General features: G+C 55.4%; 1 protein-coding gene across 1 annotated transcript; it reads left to right on the top strand.

Moving 5' to 3' along the window:
- The first annotated feature begins 197 nt into the window (after positions 1 to 197).
- On the top strand, positions 198 to 27171 carry FIGNL2 (fidgetin like 2). Its single transcript, XM_040234173.1, has 2 exons — positions 198 to 283; positions 24339 to 27171. Exon 2 carries the CDS (start codon positions 24350 to 24352, stop codon positions 26318 to 26320), a length of 1971 nt encoding a protein of 656 aa, XP_040090107.1. The 5' UTR covers positions 198 to 283; positions 24339 to 24349; the 3' UTR covers positions 26321 to 27171.

The following is a 27171-nucleotide window of genomic DNA, read 5'->3' as shown; positions in this document are numbered from 1 at the left end:
GCCTGCGAGGGAGGGCGCTGGGGGCGGGCGAGGGGAGGAGGGGGTGGGGGTGGGGGTCCTGCCTGCGGGGGGAGCCGGGGCGGCCCCTTGTCCGGCCACCCCCACTGCCCAGTCCTGCTCCCGCCCGCGGCGGCCGCAGCAGCCGCAGCAGTAGCGGCTCCAGGATGGTGAGCGCCGCTGCCCCCCAGCCCCGGCCTGTCGCCCCCGGCCCGCGCCCCGGCCCCGGGGCCGGACGCCCCCTCAGGCCGCGCACACTCACCTAGGACCCGGCCGGGATGCCGAGGTACGAGGCCCGCGGGCCCGGCGGGGGCAGGCACGGGAGCGCGCGGGCGGGCCGAGGTCAGGGGGTGGTGACCGTTCGGTCGGGGTGTCCGGAGCTTTGTCCGCGGGCGCGGGGCAGTGCGAGGGCCGGAGAGGGCGGGGGCTGCTGGTCGCGGGGTTCGACGAGGCGGGGGTCGAAGGGCAAGGCCAGCGGGAGACCCGGGCGGGTGCGTGGGAGCTGCGGGTCACTTCCCGGGGGGAGGGGGCGGGCAGGGAAGGGGCTCTCCTCTCGCCGCCGACGGGCACCCTCTTGGCCGCCCCTTTGGTGTGGAGGCTGCAGCAGTAGCGAGCGGCAGGCTCTGGGGGGAGCCTGCGGGATTGGGGGGTGGGGACCCAGAATTTGCGGGTTCGGGTCCCAGAAGGATCCAGTGTCCGGAGCCCGAGGACCGGCCCGAGGCCCCTCCCACTCCGTCAGGTCTTTGTCCAGCGGCCCCTGTGTGTGAGGGAGGGGGGTGGGGGCTGGGTTCCGGGCCCGGAGATTCCCCAGCATCGTGACGGGGCAGTGACAGGAGACCGAGGCCACTTGGGGCCCTGCGTCTCACGCCCACCCGCTGCCTTTCTTCTCTTCTGGCCCGGGAGAGCATAGCCCCCATCTCCGAGTCAGGGAAGCCGCACTTACCTTTACCCCTGGGCTACAGGCTGCTTGGGAGACCCTCTAAGCTCCCGGCTCTCTCTCTAGAGCCCTTTAAACTTCCCCACTCCGAGAGCCCTCTCTTGATCTACACAGAGATTCCCTTACTAAGGACTCCACTCTGTAGAGGGTCCTCCGCTAGGGTCGGGCACACAGTAGGTGCGCAGGAAATGTGGGCCTCCTCCTCGGGCCCCTCCAGTCCCGGTGGCCTCTTGGGCGGAGGAGGCCTGGGAAGGGGTCTGCGCGGGGGCGAGTGTAAGCGGCCTGGAGCCTGCGCCCAGCGGCAGCCAGGAGCCCAGAGCGGAGGGGTGGGTGGGCTGTTAAAGGGACGGTCACTAAATCAGGATTAGGCCGTGGGGCTGTCAGGCTGCCAGGCCCTGTCTCCATGGATACCTAATTTGGAGGAGAATAGAGGACGGAAGAATGTTTGCGTTGTCGTCCGCCGGGGCTGCAGAGGCTAAGCGGACTCCAGCCCTCGGCCTGGCAGCAAGGAATGGGGACCCGGTTCGAACCCCACTCTGGGCTGCGGCAGGGCGGGAGAACTTTTCGGTCTGGGGGCCCAGAGCCTTCCCTGAGGAGTTGCTGTAGTGGGCCAGGCGGTGCGGTGGTCCAAAGAACTCTGACCGTGCACAGGGAGCCCCAGACCCTCCCCGAGTCCAACCTGAACCCCGGTGCATCCTCCTGGGAAAGGCCGGACTGGGGTTCCTCGGAGCCCCCCTCCCGGAGCTCCTAGCCAGGAGCAAACGCCGTCCTCCGCTGCTCCGTGGGCGGGGAGGACGGACGCGCTGGGCGGCTCGAGGTTGAGCGCGGCGCGACCTAGGCGCGCGCGGGTACCCGGCGGCCGCCCGAGCCGCGGGGCAGGAGGCGGGGCGGACTTCCTGGGGTGGGCGACAAAGGGGCGGGGCTTGCCTGCCGGCCTCGCTCCGCCGGGTGACAGGCCTCGTAAATCCCCCTCTCCCATATATTAACGCCATTTCATTTATTTCCACTCGATTCCTTGGGAGTCCGCAGCAACCACCGCTGTAAGGAGCGACCTTGTGCCCTCCCTGTAATGTCTTCTTGAGGAAAGTCCTCTTGGGCCAAGGGGAATTAGCTCTGGGGGAGGCCCAGTGACCTCCACTTTTCAGGGGGACCCCCATCTCCTCAGGGGAAGAGGAGGGCTGAGAGACACATGGATAGGTTTGGTCTCCGAGGGCCTGCGGGGTTTTCTGGCCATGGTATAAGGGTGGGCTGGGCTGAGGATGGGGTGAGTGGACAAGTCCAGTGCTCAGCCTGGAACGGGGCAGGAGAGGGACCCGACCCGAGTGTAGTGTTCTCAGAGCCTTGCTCTTGGTCATCCATGGCCGCAGCTTTTTATGGAGCAAGAATCCCCTCCCCTCCCCTGCCTGGGCTCCCGCTTTATTGAAGAGACCTCAGACTCTCCACGCAATTTCACGCCTCTCTGCCTTTGCTCTTGCTGTTCCCTCAGCCAAATGCCTTCCCATTGTCCCTGTCTCTCCACAGCCTCCTCATTCTTCAAGGCCCGACTCGGATGCCGCACTTCCCCTACGTAGCCTCCCCCAGAGCCCCCAGCTCTAGGCACTCACTGCTTTCTGCGTGTTCTAGCCCTGCACCTGTGCCTCCCCTCAGCCTCGGAGGCTGTATTGGCACAAGGCTCTGCCTCCAGGAGGCCAGGGGTGGGGCGTATACTTCCCGTCACCCCATCCCCACTGGGCTTGGCACTTTGTAGTTGCTCCATAAATATTTGTTGGTTGAATAAAAGGGTTTTCGTAAGGGCAGCCTGCAAACCATGGCCTTCCAGGCAAATAGCTCCGTGCTCCTGGGTGGGTGGAGGTCCCTGGGTGGGTCTCTTCCTCCTCCTCCTGGCCAACCCTCCCCCACCCCCAAGTCCGGGAGGACTTTGCCCCTTCCTTTCCCCACAGACCAGCATTCTTTCTCTGCCATTATCATCCTGTTAAACAGAGAGGCCAGTCAGGATCCATATGGATCACATTAACAATTGCTTATTATCTGGGCCAGGACTGCCCCCACTCTCCACCCCCAGCTCCTACTGCTGCAGTTGCTGGACCCTTAGGAACCCAGCTTCCCCCTCCCCCACCATTGGTCAGCCAGGGATTGCAGGGGACAGGCTGATCTCCCTTACCCTCCATGTGCATTCTATTTAATTTGCTTCTTGACTTGGCTGGCTCCTCTACCCGATTTAATGAAAACTAGTTTCCCCATGGGAGCATGGCTCAGTGAAGTTCCAGGGTTGCTGAGGAGAGGGATGGGCCTCAGTTCAGATACACCTGTGGTCCAAAACACCAAGAGCTTCTGACTTCCAGTGAACAGAGGCTGTGGGCTGCAGTAGGCCCCACAGGACTGACCATGGGGTATACTGGTGTATTCTGCCATCTCAGCCCTGGGCTGGCCCCGCTCCCTTTTGGGAGCTGGCCCCGCTCCCTTTTGGGATCTGGCAGGCTAGCAAGGAAGATGAAGGCAGGAGAGACCCTGCGAGACCGTGTGGGTCCCCACTTTGTGCTTCAGTTGAAGAATCAAGAAATTCAAGAGTGGCTGCTGAGTTAGCCTTGAAAGATGAGGAGAGGAGTTTCTGTTTAAATGCATATAGCCCAAGAAGGAATGGAAGGGATCTTCAAGATTACCAGGCCTCACCCCAACCAGGCCTGGGTTCGTAACTTTTTTTGATTTACAGACCCCCTCAGAAGGACCGACAAAAGCCATCCCCAGAAAAATCCACATTTATCAGTTGACACTAGACTTTGTATTCTGCTTTAAAGGGCTCTTGGACCCCCTGAACCCCATGGAGTCTGTGCGTCAAGAACCCCTTGCCCTAGTCCAGATCCCCCTGAAGGGCTGAGAGCAGAGTAAGGCCTAGAGCCCAGCATTCTGGCCCTTCACTCTGTGCTTTCTCCATGGCAGGAGGACAGGATAAGCCAAGAGACCAGGGATATTGGATAGAACTGCTGGGCCCAACTTTGAGTGGGAAAGGTTCACCCTGCCTGGGTCAGGCTATGGGCCAGTCATTTCATCTCTGAATGTGTCACCTGGAGTAAGGAGGTCCAGGGGTTATTTTGTTTCAGAACCCACTCATCCCAAGGATGAGTGACAAGAGAGTCTAGCTCTTCTCTGAGCATTCTCTTAAGTGTCTTGATGAATCATAGCTAGCACATAGAACTTATGTGTATATCTTATTCTAAATATCTCATCTGTGAATTGCAACTATCTCAGAGAGTTGGACACGACTGAGCAACTTCACTTTCACTTTTCACTTTCATGCATTGGAGAAGGAAATGGCAACCCACTCCAGTGTTCTTGCCTGGAGGATCCCAGGGATGGGGGAGCCTGGTGGGCTGCCATCTATGGGGTCATACAGAGTCGGACACGACTGAAGTGACTTAGCAGCATGGCACCCTCCTTGTAAGCATTTTTGTGACAGTTAAATGAGGCAGGAGCCACAAGCCTTGAGCTCCAGTCTTGAAGGACTATGGGCTTGTGAGGGTCTGGTCAGAAATCCAGTGGACAGTGCTCAGGGCTATACAGATCTTCCTTGACTTATGATAGGGTTATGTCCTGATAAATGCATGGTAAATTGAAAATATTTTTGGGTCAAAAACACATTTAATACACCTAACCTACTAAACAGGCTTCCCTGGTAGCTCAGATGGTAAAGAATCCACCTGCAACAGGGGAGACCTGGATTCGATCCCTGGGTTTGGAAGATCCTTTGGAGGAGGGCATGACAACCCTCCTTGCCTGGAGAATCCCATGGACAGAGGAGCCTGGTGGGCTATAGTCTATGATGTTGCGAAGAGTTGGACATGACTGAGCCACAGCACAGCACAGCATAACCTACTGAACATCATAGCTTAGCCTTGCCTACCTTACAGGTGATCAGGAATACTTACGTTAGCCTAAGTTGGGCAAGATCACCTAAGACAAACATATTTTATAATAGTGTTCAGTATCTCATGTTAGTTATTGAAGACTGTACTGAAAGTGAAAAACAGAATGGCTTATGGTGCAAAATGGTTGTGAGTGTATCACTTGTTTATCCTTGTGATGGCATGACTGACTGGGAGCTGCACCTCATTGCCACTGTCTGGCATCACAGGAGAGGATCCTACTGTGTATTACTAGTCTGGGAAAATATCAACATCCACAATTCGAAGTATAGTTTCTACTGGATGAATATCACAGCATTGTAAAGTCAAAAAGTTTTAAGTCAAACCATCATGGGTTGGGACTATCTTTGATTACTACTGATGCTGACAGTTTCCTGCTTGAGCCAGTCAAGAAGAGACTGCAGTGGAGCCACCCAGGTACCTTGCTCTCTTTTCCTTTAGTACTGAGGAGGCATGGACAGTCAGCCTTTGCAGTTCACCTTGGGGACTGGTGGTGGGGTGGACAGTTCTCAGTGAATGAGAGCATTAGTCAGTGGCTTCAATCCAGCCTCCATAGGCCCCATCCCCAATTTATGATGATCATTCTTGCCTCCCACCCAAGAGCCCAACCCCTGGGCTGCAGTGATCCTGCCAGTCATGTCCAACTCTTTGTGACCCCATGGACTGTAGCACGCCAGGCTTCCCTGTCCATCACCAGCTCCCAGAGCTTGCTCAAACTCATGTCCATCGAGTCAGTGATGCCATCCAACTATCTCATCCTCTGTTGTCCCCTTCTCCTCCTGCCTTCAATCTTTCTCAGCATCAGGGTCTTTCTCAATGAGTCAGTTTTTCAGGTGGCCAAAGTATTGGAGTTTCAGCTTCGGCATCAGTCCTTCCAATGAATATTCAGGACTGATTTCCCTTAGGATTGACTGGTTTGATCGCCTTACTGTCCAAGGGACTCTCAAGTCTTCTCCAACACCACAGTTCAAAAGCATCAATTTTTCGGTGCTCAGCCTTCTTTATGGCCCAACTCTCACATCCATACGTGGCTATTGGCAAAACTATAGCTTTGACCAAACCCTGCCACTAGACAGGTCTAATTGCTTGGACAAGTCACATACTCTGTGTCTCAAAATCTTCATCTGCAGAAGGGGAATAAGAACACTGGTGAGTGAGTTTGTAGGTAATAGAGGCCTTGGTTTCACATAGTGTGTTCTTTGGCTCTGAAGTACATGCCTACCTCTGGTGACCTTTTTAAGTGACTCGGAACCCATGCAGGGAACCTCCTCCCAGGGTAGGAGGAAGGAGAAAAAGAGGACATGTATGTGAAAGTTCTGGCCCAGGGCAGGGCTTGCCCTGGATATCTTTGAAGTCCTCTCCAAAGCCGAGTCCAGGCAGTAGGGGGCTCAGGAGTGGGTGAGAGGAGAAGGAGCTTGGTTGCTGCATCTGGAGTCCCTCCAGCTCCCTTCGCTGTCTGGGAGACCCAGGCCACCTGACCCCAGCCCATTGCTGGGATTAATCAATCGGGGATGGAGGGGAAGATGTGACAAAGAGACTACATTTTACCCTAACAAACCTGTGTCGAACACCTGCTGGGTCTTGGCACTTTGCCAGGTCCTGGGTGTATCTCCACCGGGCTCCCAAGGGTGCCCAGCCATGGCCAGGATTCCTGGGCCCCTGAGAGTCCACACACACTCGCCGTGCACTTGAGTGGGGCTATCATGCCTCAAATCTCCCGGAGCCACCCTCCGCTTCCTGTGTAGCCTGGGAGGAGCAGAGCACATCTGCAGGCAGCCCTGACCCTGTTCGCTTTGCTGCAGGCCCCTGCATGAAGCCCGGCCACACTCGCCATACACTCTGCAGGGCCCTGAGCCAGGCCTGAATACTTTATCCGGGTAGCCATTCATCCAAGGCTTCCCTGGTGGCTCAGACGGTAAAGAATCTGCCTGTAATGCGGGAGACTCATGTTCGATCCCTGGGTCAGGAAGATCCCCTGGAGAAGGGAATGTTAACCCACTCCAGTGTTCTTGCCTGGAGAATCCCAGGGATGGTGGAGCACAGAGGGGTCACACAGAGTTGGACACGACTGAAGCGACTTAGCAGCAGCAGCAGCAAGAAACTGAGAGAGTCCACCTGCTGCTAACTGGCCTACTGGGCCCTTGGATGCTTGAGAGTCTGAGGTGTTTGTTCTTCTTGGAGGCCAGCAGGGGGAAAAAAACTAGTGAGATTTGGGTTATACTGAAAAATGACACCTCCCCACCTCATCATGTTCTTCTACACCTACCCGGTCTGCCCGAAAGTTTCTGTCAGGGCAGAGGGCCTCCAGGGAACTCTGGCCATCAAGGGGTATCACCGCTCCCATCCGTCTCCTCAGAGAGACAGTAGCCACTGGCGGCCAGTGACACTCATCCCTCTAGGAAGGGGCTCCTTTTCCAAGTGGACTGTGTCTTATGTGTGATGGCTGTTCTCCTGTCTCTGTCTTCCACACTGTAGACCTCTGAAGGCGAGAGTCTCGGGGCCTGAACCCCTTGCTGGGAGAGTAGAAACTGTCTCCTAGGGGAGGCTGGCCAGGAGTTCAGGTTTGGACTTGCTAGGTTTGCAGGGTCTGCTAGACATGTAAGTGGGGAGGACCCAGAATACCTGCAGAGGAGCCCATCAACCTGCCTGGAAGTGCCCCTCCCAACAGACAGTCTCTCATGTTGAATGCCTCTACTGATGGGGAGCTCATCACTTTTAGAGACTCCACATAGACAGCTAACATGAAGCCCCAAATCTTTCATGGCAAATTCAACTCATTTGAGGATGGTGGGAAGGGGGACAGGAGGGGAGGGGCTGCACAGAGCTGCCACTCAGAGGTGGCTTAGGTATTCAGAAATATTTGATCCCCAGAAGTCTCTCTTCCTCCAAGTAAACACTCCCCATTCCCTAGTCATGGTCTGCTGCAGCTCGCTGCCTACCTCTCTGATCCCTCTCCTTAGGGATGTAACCAGGGTCTGGGGTCTCAGACCTGCAAGGACTGAGGTGCCAAAGTAAAGTATGGATAAAGTGTGGGTTTGTGGCTGAATCTGGGGGGGCAGTCAAGGGAAGAGGAGCTGAAGAGGGGCAGGGGAGGCTGATGAGGGTGGTGGGAATCAACATACTGTTTCCTTAGCTGTTAGACGGGAATAACATCGGCTGCTCAAGTGAGAGGCAGAACAGCCTCTGGAGCCAGACTGCCCTGGAGGGTGGCACCAAGTTCTAGCTTGGTGACCTCGACAAGTTAACTGTGCCTCAGTTTCCTCCTCTGGGAATTGTTGTGAGGATTACACCAGGTCGTGTTCTTCCAGCAGTGCTTGCCTCTTGTGTTGGGATCTCAAACTGGCACAGACAGGAGTTGCCGTGGTTGTCTGGTCTTTGCCTAGCACTGTCCCCCCAACCCCAACCCCTCTTTCTTTCTCTGTTCCTGTGACCCTGCAGGTGTCAGGGCCACCCCCTTGAGGACAGCCCTGCCCACTCACACCCAGGTAGACCGGCCAGGCTGCATAGCTGGAGTTACTCAGCTTGGCTCCCCCAGGGCTGGGAAGGGAGAAGGAGCAGGCAGAGGCAGCCACTGGGGAATCCAGGGTGGGCTGCCTGGGCCTGCCCCCTTACCACTGCTGGCCAGGCGGTGGGGGCATCTGTTCTCACTGACCCCTGTGCAGGAGTGGGGAGGCTGTATATGGGGCCCCAGAAGGTGGGGTCACCCAGACTTTAAAGCTTAAGCTTTTTGGAGATCACGTGCCACCCAATCTGACCCAAGTCAACTTTGGATCCTAAACCAGGCTGTGGGGAGCAGGTGGGGTCTGAGAGGGGGCCCTTTGTCTGCTGGGCTGAGACCCATGGTCCACGATCCTTGAGAAGTTCATGAATGGAGCTGTATTCCAATGTTATTAGTTCCCTTTGTAGCTCCATATTTTTAAAAGTTCTACCCCCTACAGCTTTATTAAGGTATAATTGACAAAGTAGTCCTGTGTATCATTTTCTAAAAATTGAAGTATAATCAACATAGATCACTGTATTAGTTTCCGGTATACAGCATAATAATTTGATGTTTGTGCATATGAAGAAATGGTCACCACAATAAGTCTAGCTAACATCTGTCACCATACGTCGTTACACCTTTTTCTCTTGTGTGTTTTTATCTTATGCATTGACAAGTAATTTTGAGAATAGGCCATGGGTTTACTAGGCTGCACAAGGGGCCTATGACTGAAAACTGGTCAAGAGGGCTGCCTAGGGACAGGAAAAGTATGGCTCAGGATGAAGTTGGGTCTGGCATGGGGGGCTCTCAAGAGGGACCTGAAGCCATGTGGCTTATCTAGGCAGTTTCTACAAAGGGCAGAAGAGAGGGCAGGGCCCTGGGGCTCCCCCTTTATTGGCAGGGGAGGAGCAGGTGAGAGGTGCCCCAGAACACAGGGCAGCAGGCCCAGGGGTGAGGCTAGGACATCCAGGGAAGCTCTGGTCTGGGACTCAGTCCCCCCGCCCCCACAGTCATACCCGAGAGTGGAGGGGCCTCACACCGCAGGGCAGAACCGCCCACCTCGGGGAGCCCAGCTGGGAGGCTGCGCTTCTCTCCAAGGGGTCCCTTGTTCCACTCCTTTTGGTTCCAGAGGTCCTCCCCAGCCCCGCCTTTCCCAGGCTGAAGTGCTTGGCCAGCCCCCTTGGGATCCATGTCCGAGGAGTGCCTGGTGTGTTCCCCCCATCCCTGGCCCTCTTCCGGGCAGTCTTGAAAGCTCCACTCTTCTTCCATTGCCTTCACACCGGCCTGGGGGCATGCTGGGACCTGCTGGGTCCTCTATTTCACAGTGGAGGAAACAGAGAGATTTAGACACCTACCCCCCATCTCAGAGGCTGACCCACTCCCTGCATCATCTGAGCCCCGAAGGAGGTGGGACTGTGACCTACAAATGGACCCCTGGGCTCAGGGACCTCCCCTAGTCCCGGGTTAGTCCAGATACCTGAATAACTCAAGTCACTAGTGCAACCAGGCTGCATTTGAGGGTCCCTGGAAGCAGCCAGTGAAGATGAGAAAAGGAGAAAGAAGGGAAGGAGTGTGTTCTGCTGTCCAGGGGGGCTTGCACGATAATCCCCTCCTAGCAGTCTGTTGGGGGTACTCAATGATGTCATGAAGACCAAGACCCCGGCCCAGGATGCAATGACCTCTGGAAGATAACAGCCTGACCCTCCAGCCCTGGAAAACACAGACATAGGGTGGGCCCTCCTTCCCTTTCTGTCCTGCCCCAGGGCCCAGGAGTTGAGGTCCATCCTGACCTGCTCCAGAGCAGCTCAGGTAGTGAGAAGGGCATGCGGTGGGTGGACTGTGCTGTCCTTAAAGCAGCTATCAGCCCCAAAGATTCGCTCTCTTTGGCCTCCATGAAAACTCTATTTGCTCAATACGGTGCCTCACACCGACCTGGGAAGAAGCCCATTGGCTTTGCTGACCTTCACTGAGGGGCGAGCAACTGATACCCTGCGACTTCCCAGAGCTGTAGGTGGTTTAAAAGAGGATGCCTAGTAACCAGAACGATTTTCTGTTACTGAAGTTTCAGGCAGCTTAAGTGAAGCAAACAAAATCGAGGCAGGTAGAGACAAACTGGGTTTTCTTTAGAGGAAGGGGCAAGGGTGATAACTGGGCCAGTTCTCCCTACCTGGTATCTCCAGGGAGATGAACTGGGGAAAGGAAACCAGTATCCCTTGCCCCATGTTTCTGGATATCTCCCAGCCCAGGGAAGGGGTGAGATTATGTGGCTGGAAGGAAAGGGCTCTGAGCATCTCCCAGCAGCTCCAGCTGCCAGGAGGGTAAGAGAAAACATGATGGAGGCGCTGTCGGCAAGAAAGGGGTGGCAGCAGAGTAGAGCTGGAAAAGCAATCAGCAGCTCTTCTGCTGAATGAGGCTGAAATCAGCCCCGGCGGCCCCAGGGCCACTCAGGAGAGAAAAAGAGCTGTCATTCATGGAGGGCAGACCTGAGGAGCTCCCCCAAAGGCAGCCAGGTCCCAGGGAGTACAGGGTGGTCCCTAAGCCCTGGGGACAGATGCCCTCCATTGGAGCTGGGAGTAGGATTCGTCTGCTACTCATATAAAGCACTGGCTGCCCCCTGTCCTGGTCCTGCACCCCAGGACCTTCTGCAGCAGTGAGGCAAGCCTGGGAGCCATGCCCAACCTTCTAGGGGAGTAGATGGGCTGTTTGATCAGTGAGTGTGTAAATTGGGATTTTATGGCTCGCTTATTCACTGCTGGAGCTGGGGCCCCCAAATTCCTCTGTGCCCCAGAATGCTTAATTTAGTCCTGAGCTTTCCCCTGGGAGAGGACAGAGGACAGCTCTCCACAGGCCCCTCCCCTCCTGCTGTGTCTCCTCCCAAGGCCCCAGGCTTTGTCATTGCAGGTTGAGCGGTTCAAATGTGCTAATACACTCCCTGGGGGTCGCTGGACAGTGGGACTTACCCTTCAGTGCTGTGATTGGAGGTTCATGGCAGCAGCTGGGAGAGTGTGTGTGTGCGTGTGCGCACTCACACGTGCTTGCTGTGCGCCTGTTTGAGGGGAGGGGTTTGGGGGGTGTCCATCCTGTTCAGACCACTGGGCAGAGACAAAGGATCTTCATCTAACCTGCAACAAGGATTAAGTCCAGAACAAGCCACATGCCTACCTGGTCAAGCTGGTTAGGGAGCCCACCTGTCTGTCTTTACATCCTCTTATCACATCTTGACGTGGTGGGCTTACTCAGTGTGCACTGAATGGGTGGATGGATGAGTGACCACCAGATGGACTGCATTTTTAACTGGGGTTGTGTGTGCTCGAATAATTCAGCGTCTACAGATTCCTAAATCTCCCCCTAGGATTCCTAAGTATCTCCCCTTCCTCTCACTGCTGACACAAGGCCGGGCCTGAAGGACTGACCAGGCCTCGGGGGACACAGCTGTGACCCCCAGACTCTGTTGCCGCTGGAGAGTGCTTTCGCTGTGGCCAGGTTTTCCCCTGCCGGCCCCCATCTGTCCATGGCATTTGATGAGGATGAGGATGGTGGGGGCGGGGGGAGCGGTGTTGAGCCGCTGATGGGGGAAGGAAGGCGGCACAGCCCGAAGGGCCAGATGACAAACTGCCCTGTCCTGTTCTCTCCTCCTCTTCAGCCTGCCCCTCCTCTCCGGGTGGCAGGCGGGACAGGCTGAGCTGGTGGGGAGTGCTTGGCCTAGTCAGTTGTCTGCCCTTCCTCCCTGGCTCCTGGGGAGGCTAGAGTCCTGAGCAACAGAGTCCCAAGTCCTCGGGATGTCTTACCTGGAGACCCCAAGAAATGGGACTCCATTCAAGTTCAAGAGAAGCCGGCGGAGGCTCTAGCTATTGCGGGAAGCATTCACCACAACTGATCCTGGCTGGAATGAAAGAAGTGCTGTCCCGAGGAACTTTCTGAACGCTTGTGGGTACACCACCCCATGTGACTAGTGAGTGCTTGGGGTGTGGTGAGCGCTATTGAGGAACCGAATTTTTAATTGAATTTCATTTTAGTAATATATTTTTATTTTAAAATAATAGAATACATGATTTCATTTAAAATAATTAATATATTTTAATCAATTTACCTTTAAATAGTTCCCCATGGCTAACGGCTGTGATGTGGACTGCACAGGATTAGAGGCTGTTTTCAGAGATGGAAGCCAGGCTCCGGGGTGCAAAGCCCTTCCTGCCAGTGTGTACCTTAGGCGGGGTTCTTCCCGGGGTGCAGTGCCCTCTCCCCTTTCTGTTGGAGACCTCAGCCCCAGGGCAGATCATGTGCTCCTATGGGCAGCTGAGTGGCCCTTAGGAAGTCCTGGCCAATGAAAGGGCCCAGTACCCAGGGACAGACCAACAGCCCAGAGTGGGGAAGGAGTGGCTTCTAGAGCTCTAGACTTTGAGGCATCTTAGAACTTCTTTGCGGGTGTCAGTCCTAGAAGGCTTCCTGGACGAGGGAGTAGGGAGCAGGCTGGGGGTTGTGCCTCAGAGCCTAGCTGTGTGTTTGGTGCCCAGACACCTTGGCCAAAGCTGGGAGAGGGAGGGGCTGGCAGCATAGGCTGAGAGTCCCAGCTTCCCTGCTTACTAGCTGTCATGACCTTGGGAGAATCACTCTCCTTTCTCTGAGCCTTCATTTTGTCTTCTGAAAAATGGGGAGAGTGTGCCTATCTAGCAGGGAAGCTGTGAGGATAAAACTGAATGGCAGTTATTAAAAATTCTTTGCAAACACTAAAAGGCTGGTGGAGAAGGAAGGTTTACCCTCAAGGGTGCTGGGCCCCTGGCCTGGCCTCTCAAGATCACAACAGATGGTCATAGCTTGTCTGTGGCCCTGACCGCGGACACAGGCAGGGATTTCTGCACTCTCCCCTCCCCCCAGCGCATGTGCACACACACAACCCAGATGGGGGCCACTTGGCTGGCCTCCTGCTGTTTGGCATTTGACATATGAGGAGTCCAGGGCCAGAGCACACCCTCCACCCCAGCCACCCCCATCCCAGAGAGGAGCCAGACTGGCGGGGAGGCCTTACTGCCTCAAGGAAGCAGAATCCCAAGGGCCCTGATCTCTTTACCATGTGTCCGGTGGCCTTTGATGGGAATTCCATTGCCCCTTTTGTCCCCTCTCAGAGGCCTGGCTGGGGAAAGAGAGAAGGAGGATTTTTTTTGGGAAAACAAAAAAAGCCAGGTGGGGTCCCTGGGGGCTGGGCTGAGTGCCCTTCAGCTCCAGTCAGATCAGGGCTGGGTATTTCCTCTGGTATTCACAGACACGAATTCCCCTGTCTGCTCCTGAAGAAGTTCCCTGGCTTTGCCTCTTGCCATTCTGAATAGCTGGTGTGGGCTCAAATTTAGTCACCTGGATTTTTTTTTATTTGGACACAGAGGTACTTTCAAGCCTCTTTGGTCATTTATCCATCTATCCATCCATCCATCTACCCATCCATCCATCTATTTATCCAGGTATCCATTCATTCATTTATCCAGGCATTCATCCATCCAGGGATCCATTCATCCACTCTACAGAGTCTATTAAGAACTTACTGTGTGCTTGGCACTGACCAAGGTTCTTGGGAAATGAAGTGAAAAAAACCAAGTACCTGCTTTCATGCAACTTTCCAGTGGGTAAAAGACAATAAAGCAACAAGTAGGTCAGATTATGATGAGTACTACAGAGAACAAGTTAGGGGGTCTGGATCTGCTGCAATGACAGCTAAGCAGAGGCCTGGAGTGAGGGAGGGTGAGTCGTGTGGAGATCTGGGGAAATAGTATCGAGAGCACCAAGCACAGCAAGGCTCTGACTGGGAGCAAAGCCAGTGTGGAGGGAGCAGTAAGGAAGCCAGTGTGTTTGGAGGGGGTGCACCAGGGAGAGTGGCGGGAGGGGGGGCACTGTAGGTGAAGGGAAGCGGATCGGAAGGGCGAGGTTGGCCCCTGGGAGAACTCTGACTTTTATTCTCTGTGACATAGGAGACTCTGGAAGTTTCCAGGTGGAAGAATGACATGCTCAGACATATTTTCAAAGGTCCTCTGGCTGCGTGTTGAGACTGGAGAGTGGGGGACAAGGGTGGGCGTGGGAGGGGAGATGGCAGGCTGCTGCCGTCCTCTGGGTGAGAGGTAGTTGCAGTTTGGAGAGATTTGGAAGCCAGGGCCAGTCTGATCTGCTGGTCTGAGGTGTGAAGAGAGTGATTAGAGACAACCCCACAGTTTCTGACCTGAGCACTTAGAAACGATGAGGCTGCCATTTTCTGAGGTGGGGAAGACTTGGGGTAAGGGAGTGAGAAACTCAGAAATTTGACTGGGACATATCAGTTGTGCCCATTTAAGTGGAAGGGTCAGGGAGAAGTTTGACTATGTCAGTTGGGTGTGTGTAAGGGAAAACTAGGCTGGAGAATCCTCAGTGTACAGCCAGTGGTCAAGGCCATGAGCCTGGATGGGGTCTCCAAGAAATTAATGTGGAGAGAAGGATCCAAGACAACCCTGGGCTCAGCAAGGCTCAAAAGGGAGGGGGTGAAAGGAGGGCATGAAAGAAATAAAGGAGGAGAGTGGGTGGGGCGCCCAGTGAAGAAGCTTCAGGAAGGAAGGGTGATCAGCCAAGTCCAGTGCCGCTGAGCTGAGGACTGGCCCTCAGACTGACTGTCAGATTTAACAATGTGCATGCAGGCAGCTGGAGTGCTGGTGTGAAAACCTGGTTGGAGGGGGTTCAAGTAAGAATGGGAAGGGAGGAATCAGAAATTGTAGTATAGGCATCTTTTAATTCTTTTTTTGTTTGTTTTTTATTTTGGTAAAAAGCAAGCAGAGAGCAATATGATGTAGTTGGAAGAGGATCAAGAGATTCTTTTGAGCTCCCTTGACCCCGAGATGGGAGGAGAGCCTGTTTGTGGGCTGAAGAGGATGAGCAGTAGAGGGGGGGATTGATCACGCAGAAGATGGGAGACTTGAGGGAACACAGTCCGAGCTTTGAAAGGGGATGGGATCCAGGAGCAAGAGGAAGAACAATCTCTGTTCTTGTTGCCAGGAGGGACTTTCTCTGGCTCCCCCAAAAGGCAATGGGTCATTAGGACTGGAGTGGCCAAGGAGGATGCGTGAAGGAGGAAGGGACTGCCGTGGGCCCTGAAAGATGGGAAAGCGATGGTTGGCAGCGGGAGGCTTTCCACTGGGTGGCCCTGGGTAAGCAAGGCCCTATAGGCCAGAATGAACAAGCAGGGCTGTTTTCCAGGTTTCTTTTGGCTCCAACCATTGCAGCCTCCTGGCATGCCTCCCCTCCCTCATCTCCCTAGGCCGTCCTGTCTCCCTTCCCCAGCTCCAAGTTCTCCACCATTCTCCAGCCAAGAAACAAATTTAGGGACCGGGAGGAGAGTGTTCAAATCTGCTGACTGGACGCCTGCTCCCCTGGGATCTGCTCCTCAACTGATATCCTTGCCTTCCCACAGCCTGTGGGGGTGGAAACCAATGGCCAGAAGGAGGAGGCCCTCTTTCTGAGCTTGGGCAAGTGGGACCAAACCCTGGGACTTAGTTTTATAATATTTTCTTGGGTCGGGTGTTGGGCTTCCCTGGTAGCTCGGCCTGCAGTGCGGGAGACCTGGGTTTGATGCCTGGGTTGGGAAGATCCCCTGGAGGAGGGCATGGCTACCCACTCCAGTGTTCTTGGCCTGGAGAATCCCATGGACAGAGGAGCCTGGGGGGCTACAGTCCATGCGGTTACAAAGAGTCGGACATGACTGTGACTAAGCACAGTGGGTGGGGTGTTTTTGCAGCGAGTGATGACAGGGACTGGCCAGCAACTCCCTGCTCAGCCCCGCGCCGCGCCGAGGACACACCCCAGTGCTCTCTGCCTGCAGAGACCCATTTTAGGTGCTGCTTTAACCCCCCGCCACTGCCGAAAATAGGCTCCACTGCTTCCAGAACTGATTCTTTTCTTTCTGGCTCTTTAGACTTTTCCCTCTCTTTTTTTCCTTTTAAGGTGTTTTTTTTTTTTTTTGTATGTGAACCGTCTTCATTGAATTTGTTACAGTATTGTTTCTGTTTTCTGTTTTGCTTTTTTGGCCCCAAGGCATGTGGGATCTTAGTTCCCCAAAAGGGATGGAACGCGAACCCCCGCTGCATTGAAAGCAGAGTCTTAACTACTGGGAAATCCCTCCCCTTCTTTCTCTTCCTTCCCTTCTTTCCTTCTCTTCCTTCCCTTCTTTCCTTCCTTCCTTCTTTCTTTTCCTTTCTCTTCATCCCTCTTTCTTTCCTTCTTCCTTTCTATGGACATGATCACTCTCACCTTATCTTCCCTGTTAGATGACAGAGTCATGAGGAAGGGTCACAATCTGATCCATTTTGCCCCTCTGACAGCTGCTGCTCAGTGGCCAGCACTCTGAGGGTATTAATATATGGAAGTGTTTTCTGGCTGGATGCGAGCAAGACAGTGAACCTGCAGAAAATGGGCTCCAGCCCCTGGACCGCAGAGCTCTGTAGCTGCCTTTCAGGCCTCCTTTAGTTCATCCCCTAAGCACTTCTTGAGCCCTACCTTGTGTCTAAGGCAGGGTGCTGGGGTCCCAGCTGTGCTGGGGCTGCTCTCTGACCAGACTGGGGGAACAGCTTTCTGAGGTGGGCACAAGAGCCGAGGCAGGCGACCCGTCCTGTCCTCCAGAGTCCCCTGCGTGTCCTCCCTGTCCTCTCCTCTTGCAGTAACTGGGGGTTGGCACGAGGTGGGGTCAGGGCCCAGTGGATGGGGGAACAGTCCCCGTCCCCTTCAAGCTCTGCCAGGCAGCTAGCGAACCACTGCACCCCCCCCCCAGCCCCCCAACCACCACCACCCAGGGCACCAGTTGTGAACAGGAGACAAAAAGCCTGCACAAAAGGCCTGTGGGAGCCGTGGCGGATAGATTAATGAGATTTCCATACGAGGCCGACAATAGGATTCTCCACTCCAGCCCCTTTGTCCCAGGCTGCGGTAATGGAGCCCGAGGAGCTGCCCCAGGAAGGCGACATCCACTCGGGCCCCTGTCCTCACACGCCTGGAGCTCCAGCACAGCTGCCCCTCCTTCCGGCCCTGCCCCCAGCCCCATGGCTGAGGGAACTCTGAACCAAAGAAACCCTATGAGTAGGGAAGGGGTGTTACAGGCCTTCTGAGGGAGTTGGAGGGGTGTATTGGCGTCCCTTCCACCTCAGCCTGTATAAAAGTTCCTAGTGAGAGAATGTTTGCTGTCTACCATCTATACGGTCTCACTTGACAGCTGAAGAAAGTGAGGCTTGGAGAGGTTAGGTGTCTTGCCGGTGGACACACAGGGACCGCTCAGGGTATCCGCTGCCTCGTGATGCCACAGTGGGGGCGGAGGAGCGTCAGAGGCCTGCGTGAGGGAGAAACACACCCCTGCAGGTGCCCCCTTTCTCTCCCACACCTCTACCTCGGGGCTCCCCTTCTGGCACCAGATGTGGGCGTTTTCCACACACCAACCCGTTCTGGGACACCAGCGGGGTGTCCTACGCATTTGACTCAGTCCTGACACAACCGGCCTGGTGGTAGCGGCAGATCCCAAGGGGTAAGGGTGGCCCCACAAGACTGCCCCCTTTAGGCGCCAGCCGCACATCCAGGCTGTTACCTGTGCTTCTGACTGATGGGCGTAAATCAAGAGGTTCCTACCCTCTTCTTGGATTGATGAATTTGCTAGAATGGCTCACAGATCTCTCGAAACCAGTTTACTTACTAGATTATCAGCTTATTATAAAAGGATGTAAGTCAGAAGCAGCCAGATGGAAGAGATGCACAGGGCAGGCATGTGGGAAGATGCCCAGAGCTTCTATGGCCTCTCCCAGCAGCCCCCCAACTACTCCTCCCCAGAAGCTCTCCCAACCCCATCTAATGACTAAACCATTGCCCGCTGGTGATTGAGCTCAATCTCCAGCCCCTCTCCTTTTCCTAGGAGGTGGGGGGTAGTGTATGTGTGGGGGGTGCTGAAGGGTCCAACCCTCTAATCATGGCCGGTTCCTCTTGCCGCCAGCCTTCATCCTTAGGTTTCCTAGGAGCTTTCCAAAAAACCCTCATTAATATAAACTCAAGTGTGGTTGAAGGGGGCTTGTTATGAATAACAAGACACTCATTTCATCTTTATTGCTCTGAAGCTATTTCAGGAACTGAGGACAAGAGACCAGATATTATGAAGGACGCTCCCGTCACGCTTATGCTTAGGAGATTCCAAAGGTTTGGGGAGCTGTGAGCCAGGAGGAGTGGAGAAAGACTAAATATATATTTCTTTTCAAAAAAGATTTGGTTTTGGCTCTGCTGGGCCTTTACTGTCGCATGGGCTTTCCTCTAGTTCAGCAAGCAGGGGCCGCCTTCTAGCTGCGGGGCACGGGCCTCTCACTTCGGTGGCTTCTCTTGTGGAGCACAGGCCCTAGAGCTTGCAGGCTTCAGCGGTTGCAGCTCAGGCTCAGTAGTTGTGGCTCGAGGGCTCCAGAGCACAGGCCCAATAGTTGTGACACGTTGGCCTAGGTGCTCCGCGGCATGTGGGATCCTCCTGGACGAGGGATTGAACCTGTGTCCCTTGCATTGGCAGGTGGGTTCTTTACCACTGAGCCACCAGGGAAACCCTAAAGATGTATTTCTCATTGTAAATCACACTACTCCAGCCTGTGTCACGCCTGATGCTGTGTCCTGGGCCTGGTCCACAAGGATGGGAGAGGCCCATGAGGGCCGAGATCAGGGCACTGAGTGCCTTGGCCATTTGTAAAGGCCCAGACACTCCCTCTTTGATCCTGGAAGACTTCTTGCAAATGAGGAGGAGGATTTATAGAATTCTTTTCTCCTCTTTCATCCAACAGTCCTTTCTGTTACTATTTATTGATCACCTATGAGTTAGAAGGACTGGACTCTGTGTGGAGTCATGCAGAGTTCCAGCCTTCAAGAGTCCACAGACAAAAAGCTTAAGTGACATTTTCTCAACAGAGCCCCAGCCACCCCCAGTGAAGGCCGTAGCCTCAAATAAGGAACCGTCTGCCCAGCCTAGGGGCGTGGATGCTTATCAGATGACGAGTGTGCTGGGAAAGGACAGCTCTCCCCGGGCTTCTTTGCAGTGAGAGGACGCACATTCTCCTGCCTGTGGGGGTGCGGGTGACTGGGTCTCCCCAGGGGAAGGTTGCAGGTTTGAAGTGTAAACGTGCAGCTCTTTGAGGTGTAGCCACATTTCCGGGCAAACACAGAAATGTTTCCATAGGGCCAAGGGAATGGGCCTTGGAGGCTCGGCCGTGTCACGGCCTCAGGCTCTTCTCTGGCTGTGACTACCAAGGACTGGACCAGGAAGCCAGTGCAACCAAGAGGTATGGGCCTGGGGTCTGTACTTAACACTGCTGGGGTCTGAATCGTGCTCCCCTTGGTACAAGCTGGGTGACCTTAGGATGTGTCAATCTCTCTGTACCTCAGTCACTTCACCTGCCAAATGGGGATTGAGACAGTAGTATTTCTCAGGAGGCTCTTAAGAGGGCTACACCAGGTAGTGCATAAAGCAGAGTTGGGGCTGGCTCTCCCCCAGTGGGGCCAGTGGGGAACCAGCATAAGGACCAGTCTGTTAAATTAGAGCTGGAAGGAACCTCCCTCATAGAGCATTCTCCACATTCCCCCAACCTCAAGGGGAAGTAACTTGTTCAGGTTCACTCAGCAAGGTTGGGCCCCTGCTCAGGTTTCTAACTGTAATATTTATCATACTACTTTGTACCAGACTCAGAATTCTATGTTTATTTATTTGGGCACATCAGATCTCTGCTCTCCAGTTGTGGTGCTTGGGCTCAATAGTTGCACTGTGTGGGCTTATTTGCCCCAAGGGATGTGGGATCTTAGTTCCCTGACCAGGGATCGAACCCTTGTCCCCTGCATTGCTAGGCAGATTCTTTAACCATTGGCCCATCAGAGAAATCCGTATTTATCTTTTTAAATCCTCACGGCCACTGTGCAGGGCAAATGTTATATTGTTTTTTAACAGATGGAGAAATTGAGCTTCAGTGACGTCCGGCAGTCGGCCCAGCCTAACACTGTAAGGGTCAGAGCCTCGATTCAAATCCAGTTCTCTGATTCAAAACCCACATTTTCCCTCAAGTCCCTGGGGTGTGATTTAATGTCTAGCTCAGCTGATACAGGGACCAGAGTATGCCCTATGAACCTGGGGAGGAGGTGGGGTGCCTCTTCAGAGAAGATCCCTCCTGCTCCTGTGGGAAGCAGACCACAGAAAGGCCCCCGCATCTCTGTGAGAGGAGAGGGCTGTAATTGGCCTGAGGGCAGGGACAGGGAGACAGCATGCTCCGTCTGCTCTCACTGCAGATAATATCATGCAGGTAGATGGTGATGCTTCTGGGAAGAATGAAGGAGGAGGACAAGAGAGATGGGCAGGTAGTCAGTGGAGGGCTTAGGGTCAAGGGAAGTCTTTTTGAAGCTGGGAAAGAATCAAGCTTGCTGTGGGGGCAGAGCCGGGGCATGGTAGTGGGGAAGGATAGTCAATTATGGAGCAAGGTCCCAGCCTAGGCTGGAGAGGTTGAGCTTGAGAGACCCTCAGGCCTCCTAGTCTCTAAAATGGATGCTGATGTAGATAAAGGTGAAAACAGAAGGCCAGAGGTGATGGAGATGTGCCCCCAGCTACAATGGAAGGGAACTGCCTGGAGCAGAAGGCCTGTGTCTAAGCAGATTGAGGGTAGAGATCAAGTGGGTAGGATGAGCTGCAAGGGCTGGGAAACCTCAGAACAGGCTGAGTGCAGAGCAGATGAGATAGATGAGTGTGGAACTGGCAGGACAGGTTTAGAGGCCCAGAGGTAGTGGGTTTCTGGAGTCCACAAGGGCTGAGGTGGGAGTGATTCAGTGCGGACCACGGTCTGGAGAGTGCGGACCTGAGTGAAGACCACTGCCAGCCAGGGCAGGAGCTGGTGAGAGGGGCTGGGAAGATACCCCATGACGCCGAGGAGGAGCAGCAGATCTGGCAGTTGGTGAAGGAAATGCGTGTGAACAAGCCCAGACCCAGAGTCTTCTTTGCTGTATCTGTGTCTGTCCTTCTGGGAGGGACCCCCTTTCCTTCCAGCATGCCCAGTTAATAAGGTTCAGGGAGAGTGCTCTGTCAGGTCAAATCTCTTTTCTCTATGTTAAGGAGCCAAAGCATACATAATAATGAACAAAACAACAACAAAAAACGGGTTTTGGGCCCATGTCGTAACACAATCTGTACAATTCTTGATGTTAGCACATATGACCCTGCAACGGGAACCACTTGAGATTTCTGATGTCCCAGGAAATTATCTCCCTTGACAACAGGTGAAGCCTCTGTTCTTTGGCGACCCCGCAGCAGGACCTGCACACATGCCTCCCTCACACACCGCCCACCCCCCACCCCCACCAACCTCAGTTCTGCCGTCTCTGCTTGCTCTCTTGCCACTGGTGGCCAGAAGCACCTCTCAGACGGAGGTGAAACAACTCTTAAGAATTCCCCTTTGGGGACGTCCCTGGTGGTCCAGTGGTTAAGACTGGGCGTTTCCAATGCAAGGGACGTGGGCTGGATCCCTGACTGGGGAACTAAGATCCCACATGCTGTGCAGTGCAGCCAAAACAAACAAAAAAACCTCTTTTAAAGCTCTGCTCATTGGAAAAGACTCTGATGCTGGGAGGGATTGGTGGCAGGAGAAGGGGACGACCCAGGATGAGATGGCTGGATGGCATCACGGGCTCGATGGACGTGAGTCTTAGCGAACTCCGGGAGATGGTGATGGACAGGGAGGCCTGGCGTGCTTCGATTCATGGGGTCGCAGAGTCGGACTGAGCGACTGAACTGAACTGAACTGATCTATGGGTCACGCCTTCCCTAGGGTGTGGGGATGAGGGTAAACGGTTTTATTTTCAAAGACTGACCTCACCTCACTGACGTCAGGTCAGTCATAAGAGGTGGTGCAGTCAAGCTACTACAAGTAAGGGCAATTGCCTGAGAAGCAATCTGATAATTTTCAAACTCTTCTTGTACCACTGCCCCCACATATACCCACTGCCAGGGTTCTGGTGCCCCAGCAGTTCTTGGTACTCCCCCGAGGCTTGCAGTGTATGGTTATATAGGTTGTGCACTGCATATAAGTCCTACTTCTAAAGGGGCACAGGTCACATCATAGACACAGATTTGTTTTATCAGTTTCTCAGAAGGTGGTGGTAAGGCATCTTGAGGTGGGGAAGAGGCCATATGAGCTATTCTAGCCCTAGCTTTCTCAATGCGCTGTGCTCCGAGTCTTTGACTTGCTGGAATCCTCTAGCCTGTCAGGTCAACTTGGCTTCTCACCCTTCAAGTTCCAGTAAAGACACCCCTCCCTGGCAAGGCCTTCTTGACTAGGCACAATATGCTCCCCGGAGCCCCAGAACTCTGGACGCACACCTCTGATTTTCCACCTCGTAAACAAAGTCGTCTCTTCTGGCTGAAACATCATATTCACTTTTCAATCTGCTCCCATGCCTGGCACAGCTTTTAGTATGTGCTCAGTAAAATTCCGGAGAAGGCAATGGCACCCCACTCCAGCACTCTTGCCTGGAAAATCCCATGGACGGAGGAGCCTGGTAGGTTGCAGTCCATGGGGTCGCTAAGAGTCGGACACGACTGAGCGACTTCCCTTTCACTTTTCACTTTCATGCCTTGGAGAAGGAAATGGCAACCCACTCCAGTGTTCTTGCCTGGAGAATCCCAGGGACTGGGGAGCCTGGTGGGCTGCTGTCTATGGGGTCGCACAGAGTTGGACACGACTGAAGTGACTTAGCAGCAGCAGCAGTAAAATTCTGTTGAAGCAAGAATACTGACCTGTAAGCTTAACTTATCAAAAGCTTAGGACTGAGAAATAATCATTAGCAAAAACTGTCTGGAACATCATGGGCCCATTTAGTCTTTGAGCAGTTATTCTCAGATCAAGCAAACAAATTGGAGCCATACAGTTGAAAAGTGCTGTTCCCCAGGCCTTGAATACCTTTTACCAGTTTGGCCCACGCCTGGACTGGTGCTGAGGGACAGTGTATGAAATAAATACTTCTGCAGTGTTTACATCATGACTACCTAAGAGGCCATTTCCTGAGGTCCATGAAAAAAAAGTTTTATGATCTCTATGCCAGGAATATTTTTGCTTGTTTTGAGTATGATAGTGTGTTTTACTTTGCAGAGTTATTTGGTTCCTGGGAAGTGCAGATAAACTTGTGACCAACTTTCTGTTTTGTAATATTCATTTTTATTCATTCAGCTGTGCTGGGTCTTAGTTGTGACACACAGGATCTTCATTGCCACAGATGGGATCTTTTGTTGAAGCACACGATCTCTTAGGTGGGATACGTGGAACCTAGTTCCCTGACCAGGGACTGAACTCGGGCCCCCTGCATTGCGAGTCTTAGCCACTATACCACCAGGGAGATCCCATTTCTATGATGGGCACTAACTTTGTCCCATCTTCTCCAGAAGACATTTATGTTTATTTGAAACCACCTTTTTTTATTGTGGTGAAACATTCTGGGAATGAGGCAGGTGGCAGCACCTGCTCTGGGTATGCAACCATCTCAGGCAGAGTTGGGTCTGGAACCCAGGTGCTCTGACTCCATCAGGCAGATACAAGAAACCACGTGGAAAGGAAGTGATGCTTCTGGGTCAGCCTCTGGGGTTTCCCAGGGACAGTGAGACTCTGCCACAGACACCATCCTTCACTACAGTAGGTCAGAAAGTGAGGACCATGTGTCCTCTAGAGTGCATGGCTGGAGGCACCAGGACAAAATAGTCATTGCCTAGGTGAGGTCAGGACCCAAAACCCCATCATTTTCAGATGCATCTTGGTTCTGAGAAAGTATTTTCAGACAACTGTAATCGTGGGACAAGACAAATACGGTGATTTTGGTGCCTGAAGATGGCCCGAGTAGGGTGGAACGCTGTGAGTGGATGCGGGAAAACCAGCCCAAGCTATGGTTTAAGAAGGTCCACCTGCGGCTGGCAGTCGGTGGGTCCTTAGAGGCTCTTCAGGATCTCACTAGCCGCTTCTCTTGCCTGCAGCTCTGTCGAAGATGCACTGGACACCGGAACACGCCCAGCCCCTCAACCAGTGGCCAGAGCAGCACCTGGACGTCTCCTCCACCACCCCGTCGCCGGCCCACAAGTTGGAGTTGCCCCCTGGGGGTCGCCAGCGCTGCCACTATGCTTGGGCACACGACGATATCTCTGCCCTCACTGCCTCCAACCTCCTCAAGCGCTACGCCGAGAAGTACTCGGGGGTCCTGGACTCGCCCTACGAGCGCCCCACCCTGGGTGGCTACGGCGACGCCGCCTTCCTCAACGGCGCCAAGGGGGACCCCGAACCCTGGCCGGGGCCAGAGACTCCTTACCCCTTGGCCTCGCTCCACGAGGGGCTCCCGGGAACCAAGTCGGGCAGTGGGGGCGGCTCTGGGGGTCTCGGCGGTTCCCCGGCTTTAGCCGGGAACCTGCCTGAACCCCTCTACGCCGGCAACGCGTGCGGGGGCCCGTCGGCGGCGCCGGAGTACGCGGCGGGCTACGGCGGGGGGTACCTGGCTCCGGGTTACTGCGCGCAGACAGGCGCCGCGCTGGCCCCGCCGCCCCCGGCCGCGCTCCTGCAGCCCCCGCCCCCGCCGGGCTACGGCCCCTCGGGGTCTCTGTACAACTACCCCGCGGGGGGCTACGCCGCGCAGCCGGGTTACGGGGCCCTCCCGCCGCCGCCCGCTCCGCCCCCGGCCCCCTACCTGACCTCTGGTCTGCCGGCGCCCACGCCCCTGCCCACGCCGGCCCCACCCCGGCCGTCACCCGCCTCCTACGGCTTCCAGGGGGTAGCGGAGGCCGGGGTGTCGCTGAAGCGCAAGGCTACAGACGAGGGAGCCGAAGGCCGCTACCGCAAGTACGCCTTCGAGCCCGCCAAAGCCCCGGCGGCCGACGGCGCCTCCTACCCCGCCGCGGACAACGGCGAGTGTCGGGGCAACGGGTTCCGGGCGAAGCCGCCAGGAGCGGCGGAGGAGGCGTCAGGCAAGTACGCTGGTGGCGTCCCCCTCAAAGTCCTGGGCTCCCCCGTCTACGGCCCGCAACTTGAGCCCTTTGAGAAGTTCCCGGAGCGGGCCCCGGCGCCGGCTCCCCGCGGGGGCTTCGCGGTGCCGTCAGGAGAGCCTCCTAAAGGTGTGGACCAGGGGGCTCTGGAGCTGGCGACCAGCAAGATGGTGGACTGCGGGCCGCCGGTGCAGTGGGCGGACGTGGCGGGCCAGGGCGCGCTCAAGGCGGCGCTGGAGGAGGAGCTGGTGTGGCCATTGCTGAGGCCGCCCGCCTACCCCGGCAGCCCGCGCCCGCCGCGGACCGTGCTGCTCTTCGGACCGCGGGGCGCTGGCAAAGCGCTGCTGGGCCGCTGCCTGGCGACGCAACTGGGCGCCACACTACTGCGCCTGCGCGGAGGCACGCTGGTCGCGCCGGGCGCTGCCGAAGGCGCGCGCCTCCTTCAGGCCGCCTTCGCAGCTGCGCGCTGCCGTCCGCCCGCGGTACTCCTCATCAGCGAGCTGGACGCGCTGCTGTCCGCCCGGGACGACGGCACGGCCGCCGCAGGCGCGCTGCAGGCGCCGCTCCTGGCCTGTCTGGACGGCGGCTGCGGTGCGGGAGCCGACGGCGTGCTGGTCGTGGGCACCACTTCGCGACCCGCGGCCCTGGACGAGGCAACCCGCCGGCGCTTCGCTCTCCGCTTCTACGTGACGCTGCCCGACGGCCCGGCCCGCGGGCAGATCCTGCAGCGGGCGCTGGCCCAGCAGGGCTGCGCGCTGAGCGAGCGGGAACTGGCCGCCTTGGTGCAGGGCACCCAGGGTTTCTCTGGGGGCGAGCTGGGGCAGCTGTGCCAGCAGGCGGCGGCTGGGGCAGGCCTCCCGGGTTTGCAGCGCCCCATCTCCTATAAGGACATGGAGGCAGCGCTGGCCAAGGTGGGCCCTAGGGCCTCACCCAAGGACCTGGACTCGTTCGTGGAGTGGGACAAAATGTACGGTTTCGGACACTGATGGCGCACCAGGAGGCCGAGGGAGCTGCCGCCCACTACCGGCCCCTCTGTTGTGAAGGGTCTTCTTTAACCCCACCGGGCTGGACTGGGGCGTGCCGGAGTGAGGGGTGTGGGGTGAGGGAGCGGAGGGGGCTGCCGGTGGATTTTTTTTTTTTCCCGTGGGAAGGAAAATGCTTGTGCTAGGCAGAGAGATGCCATATGAGCTGTGTACTCAGGTTTTTTCCTATTTATTGTGGACGGGAAGCTCGCCATCTCTGCCCCGCGGAAGACTGGCCCCGGGGCCTAAGGAACTCCTGCTGTCTCGCCACAATCCTTTGGTCTCCTCGCTGTCTGAATGGCTCCCTCCCCCTTCTCCTCGTCTCCCTTTCTCTGCTTCTGGTGGGTTTCTTTCCCCGTCGCTCTGTCACTGACCACACACCCTTCTCCCGCGCCCCCGCTCCGGCCCTGATTCCCTTTTGCCCCTCCCCGCCCTGTGTCTCATCTGTCACCTTCAGTGCTTCTGTCTCTGTCCCTTGCTCTCCAGCCTCTCTGTGTCTTGGTCCCTTTCCCTGCCTCCTGTCCCTCACATTCAAAGACTGCAGTGTCCCTTTGCGGAAGATCTGGAGGTTAAGGGGCTGAGGAAGAGAGGGTTCCCTTCACCCCTCATCCCTCATCCAGCTGAAACCTTAGGTCTGTGGGAGTCAAGCAAAAAAGAAAAACACCCAATGAAGGGGTTTTTGTTGTTTTTGAGGAGGAAAATTCCAGAAATGTAGCTTGTTTAATATTTTAGGCCTCTTATTTTTGTAAGATGTGTAGAATTTGCTGTTTTTCTTTTGATGACTCAGGAAGAAACTGACCTCAGAAAGAATGTTA

This window comes from Oryx dammah, unplaced genomic scaffold (assembly GCF_014754425.2).
Source record: "Oryx dammah isolate SB20612 unplaced genomic scaffold, SCBI_Odam_1.1 HiC_scaffold_29, whole genome shotgun sequence".
In the NCBI taxonomy this organism is placed as follows: Eukaryota; Metazoa; Chordata; class Mammalia; order Artiodactyla; family Bovidae; genus Oryx; species Oryx dammah.
This window is presented reverse-complemented; position numbering and strand designations above follow the sequence as displayed.

Coding starts and splice junctions, on each gene's coding strand:
- FIGNL2 (XM_040234173.1), top strand. CDS start 24,350: ATGCACTGGACACCGGAACACGCCCAGCCCCTCAACCAGTGGCCAGAG.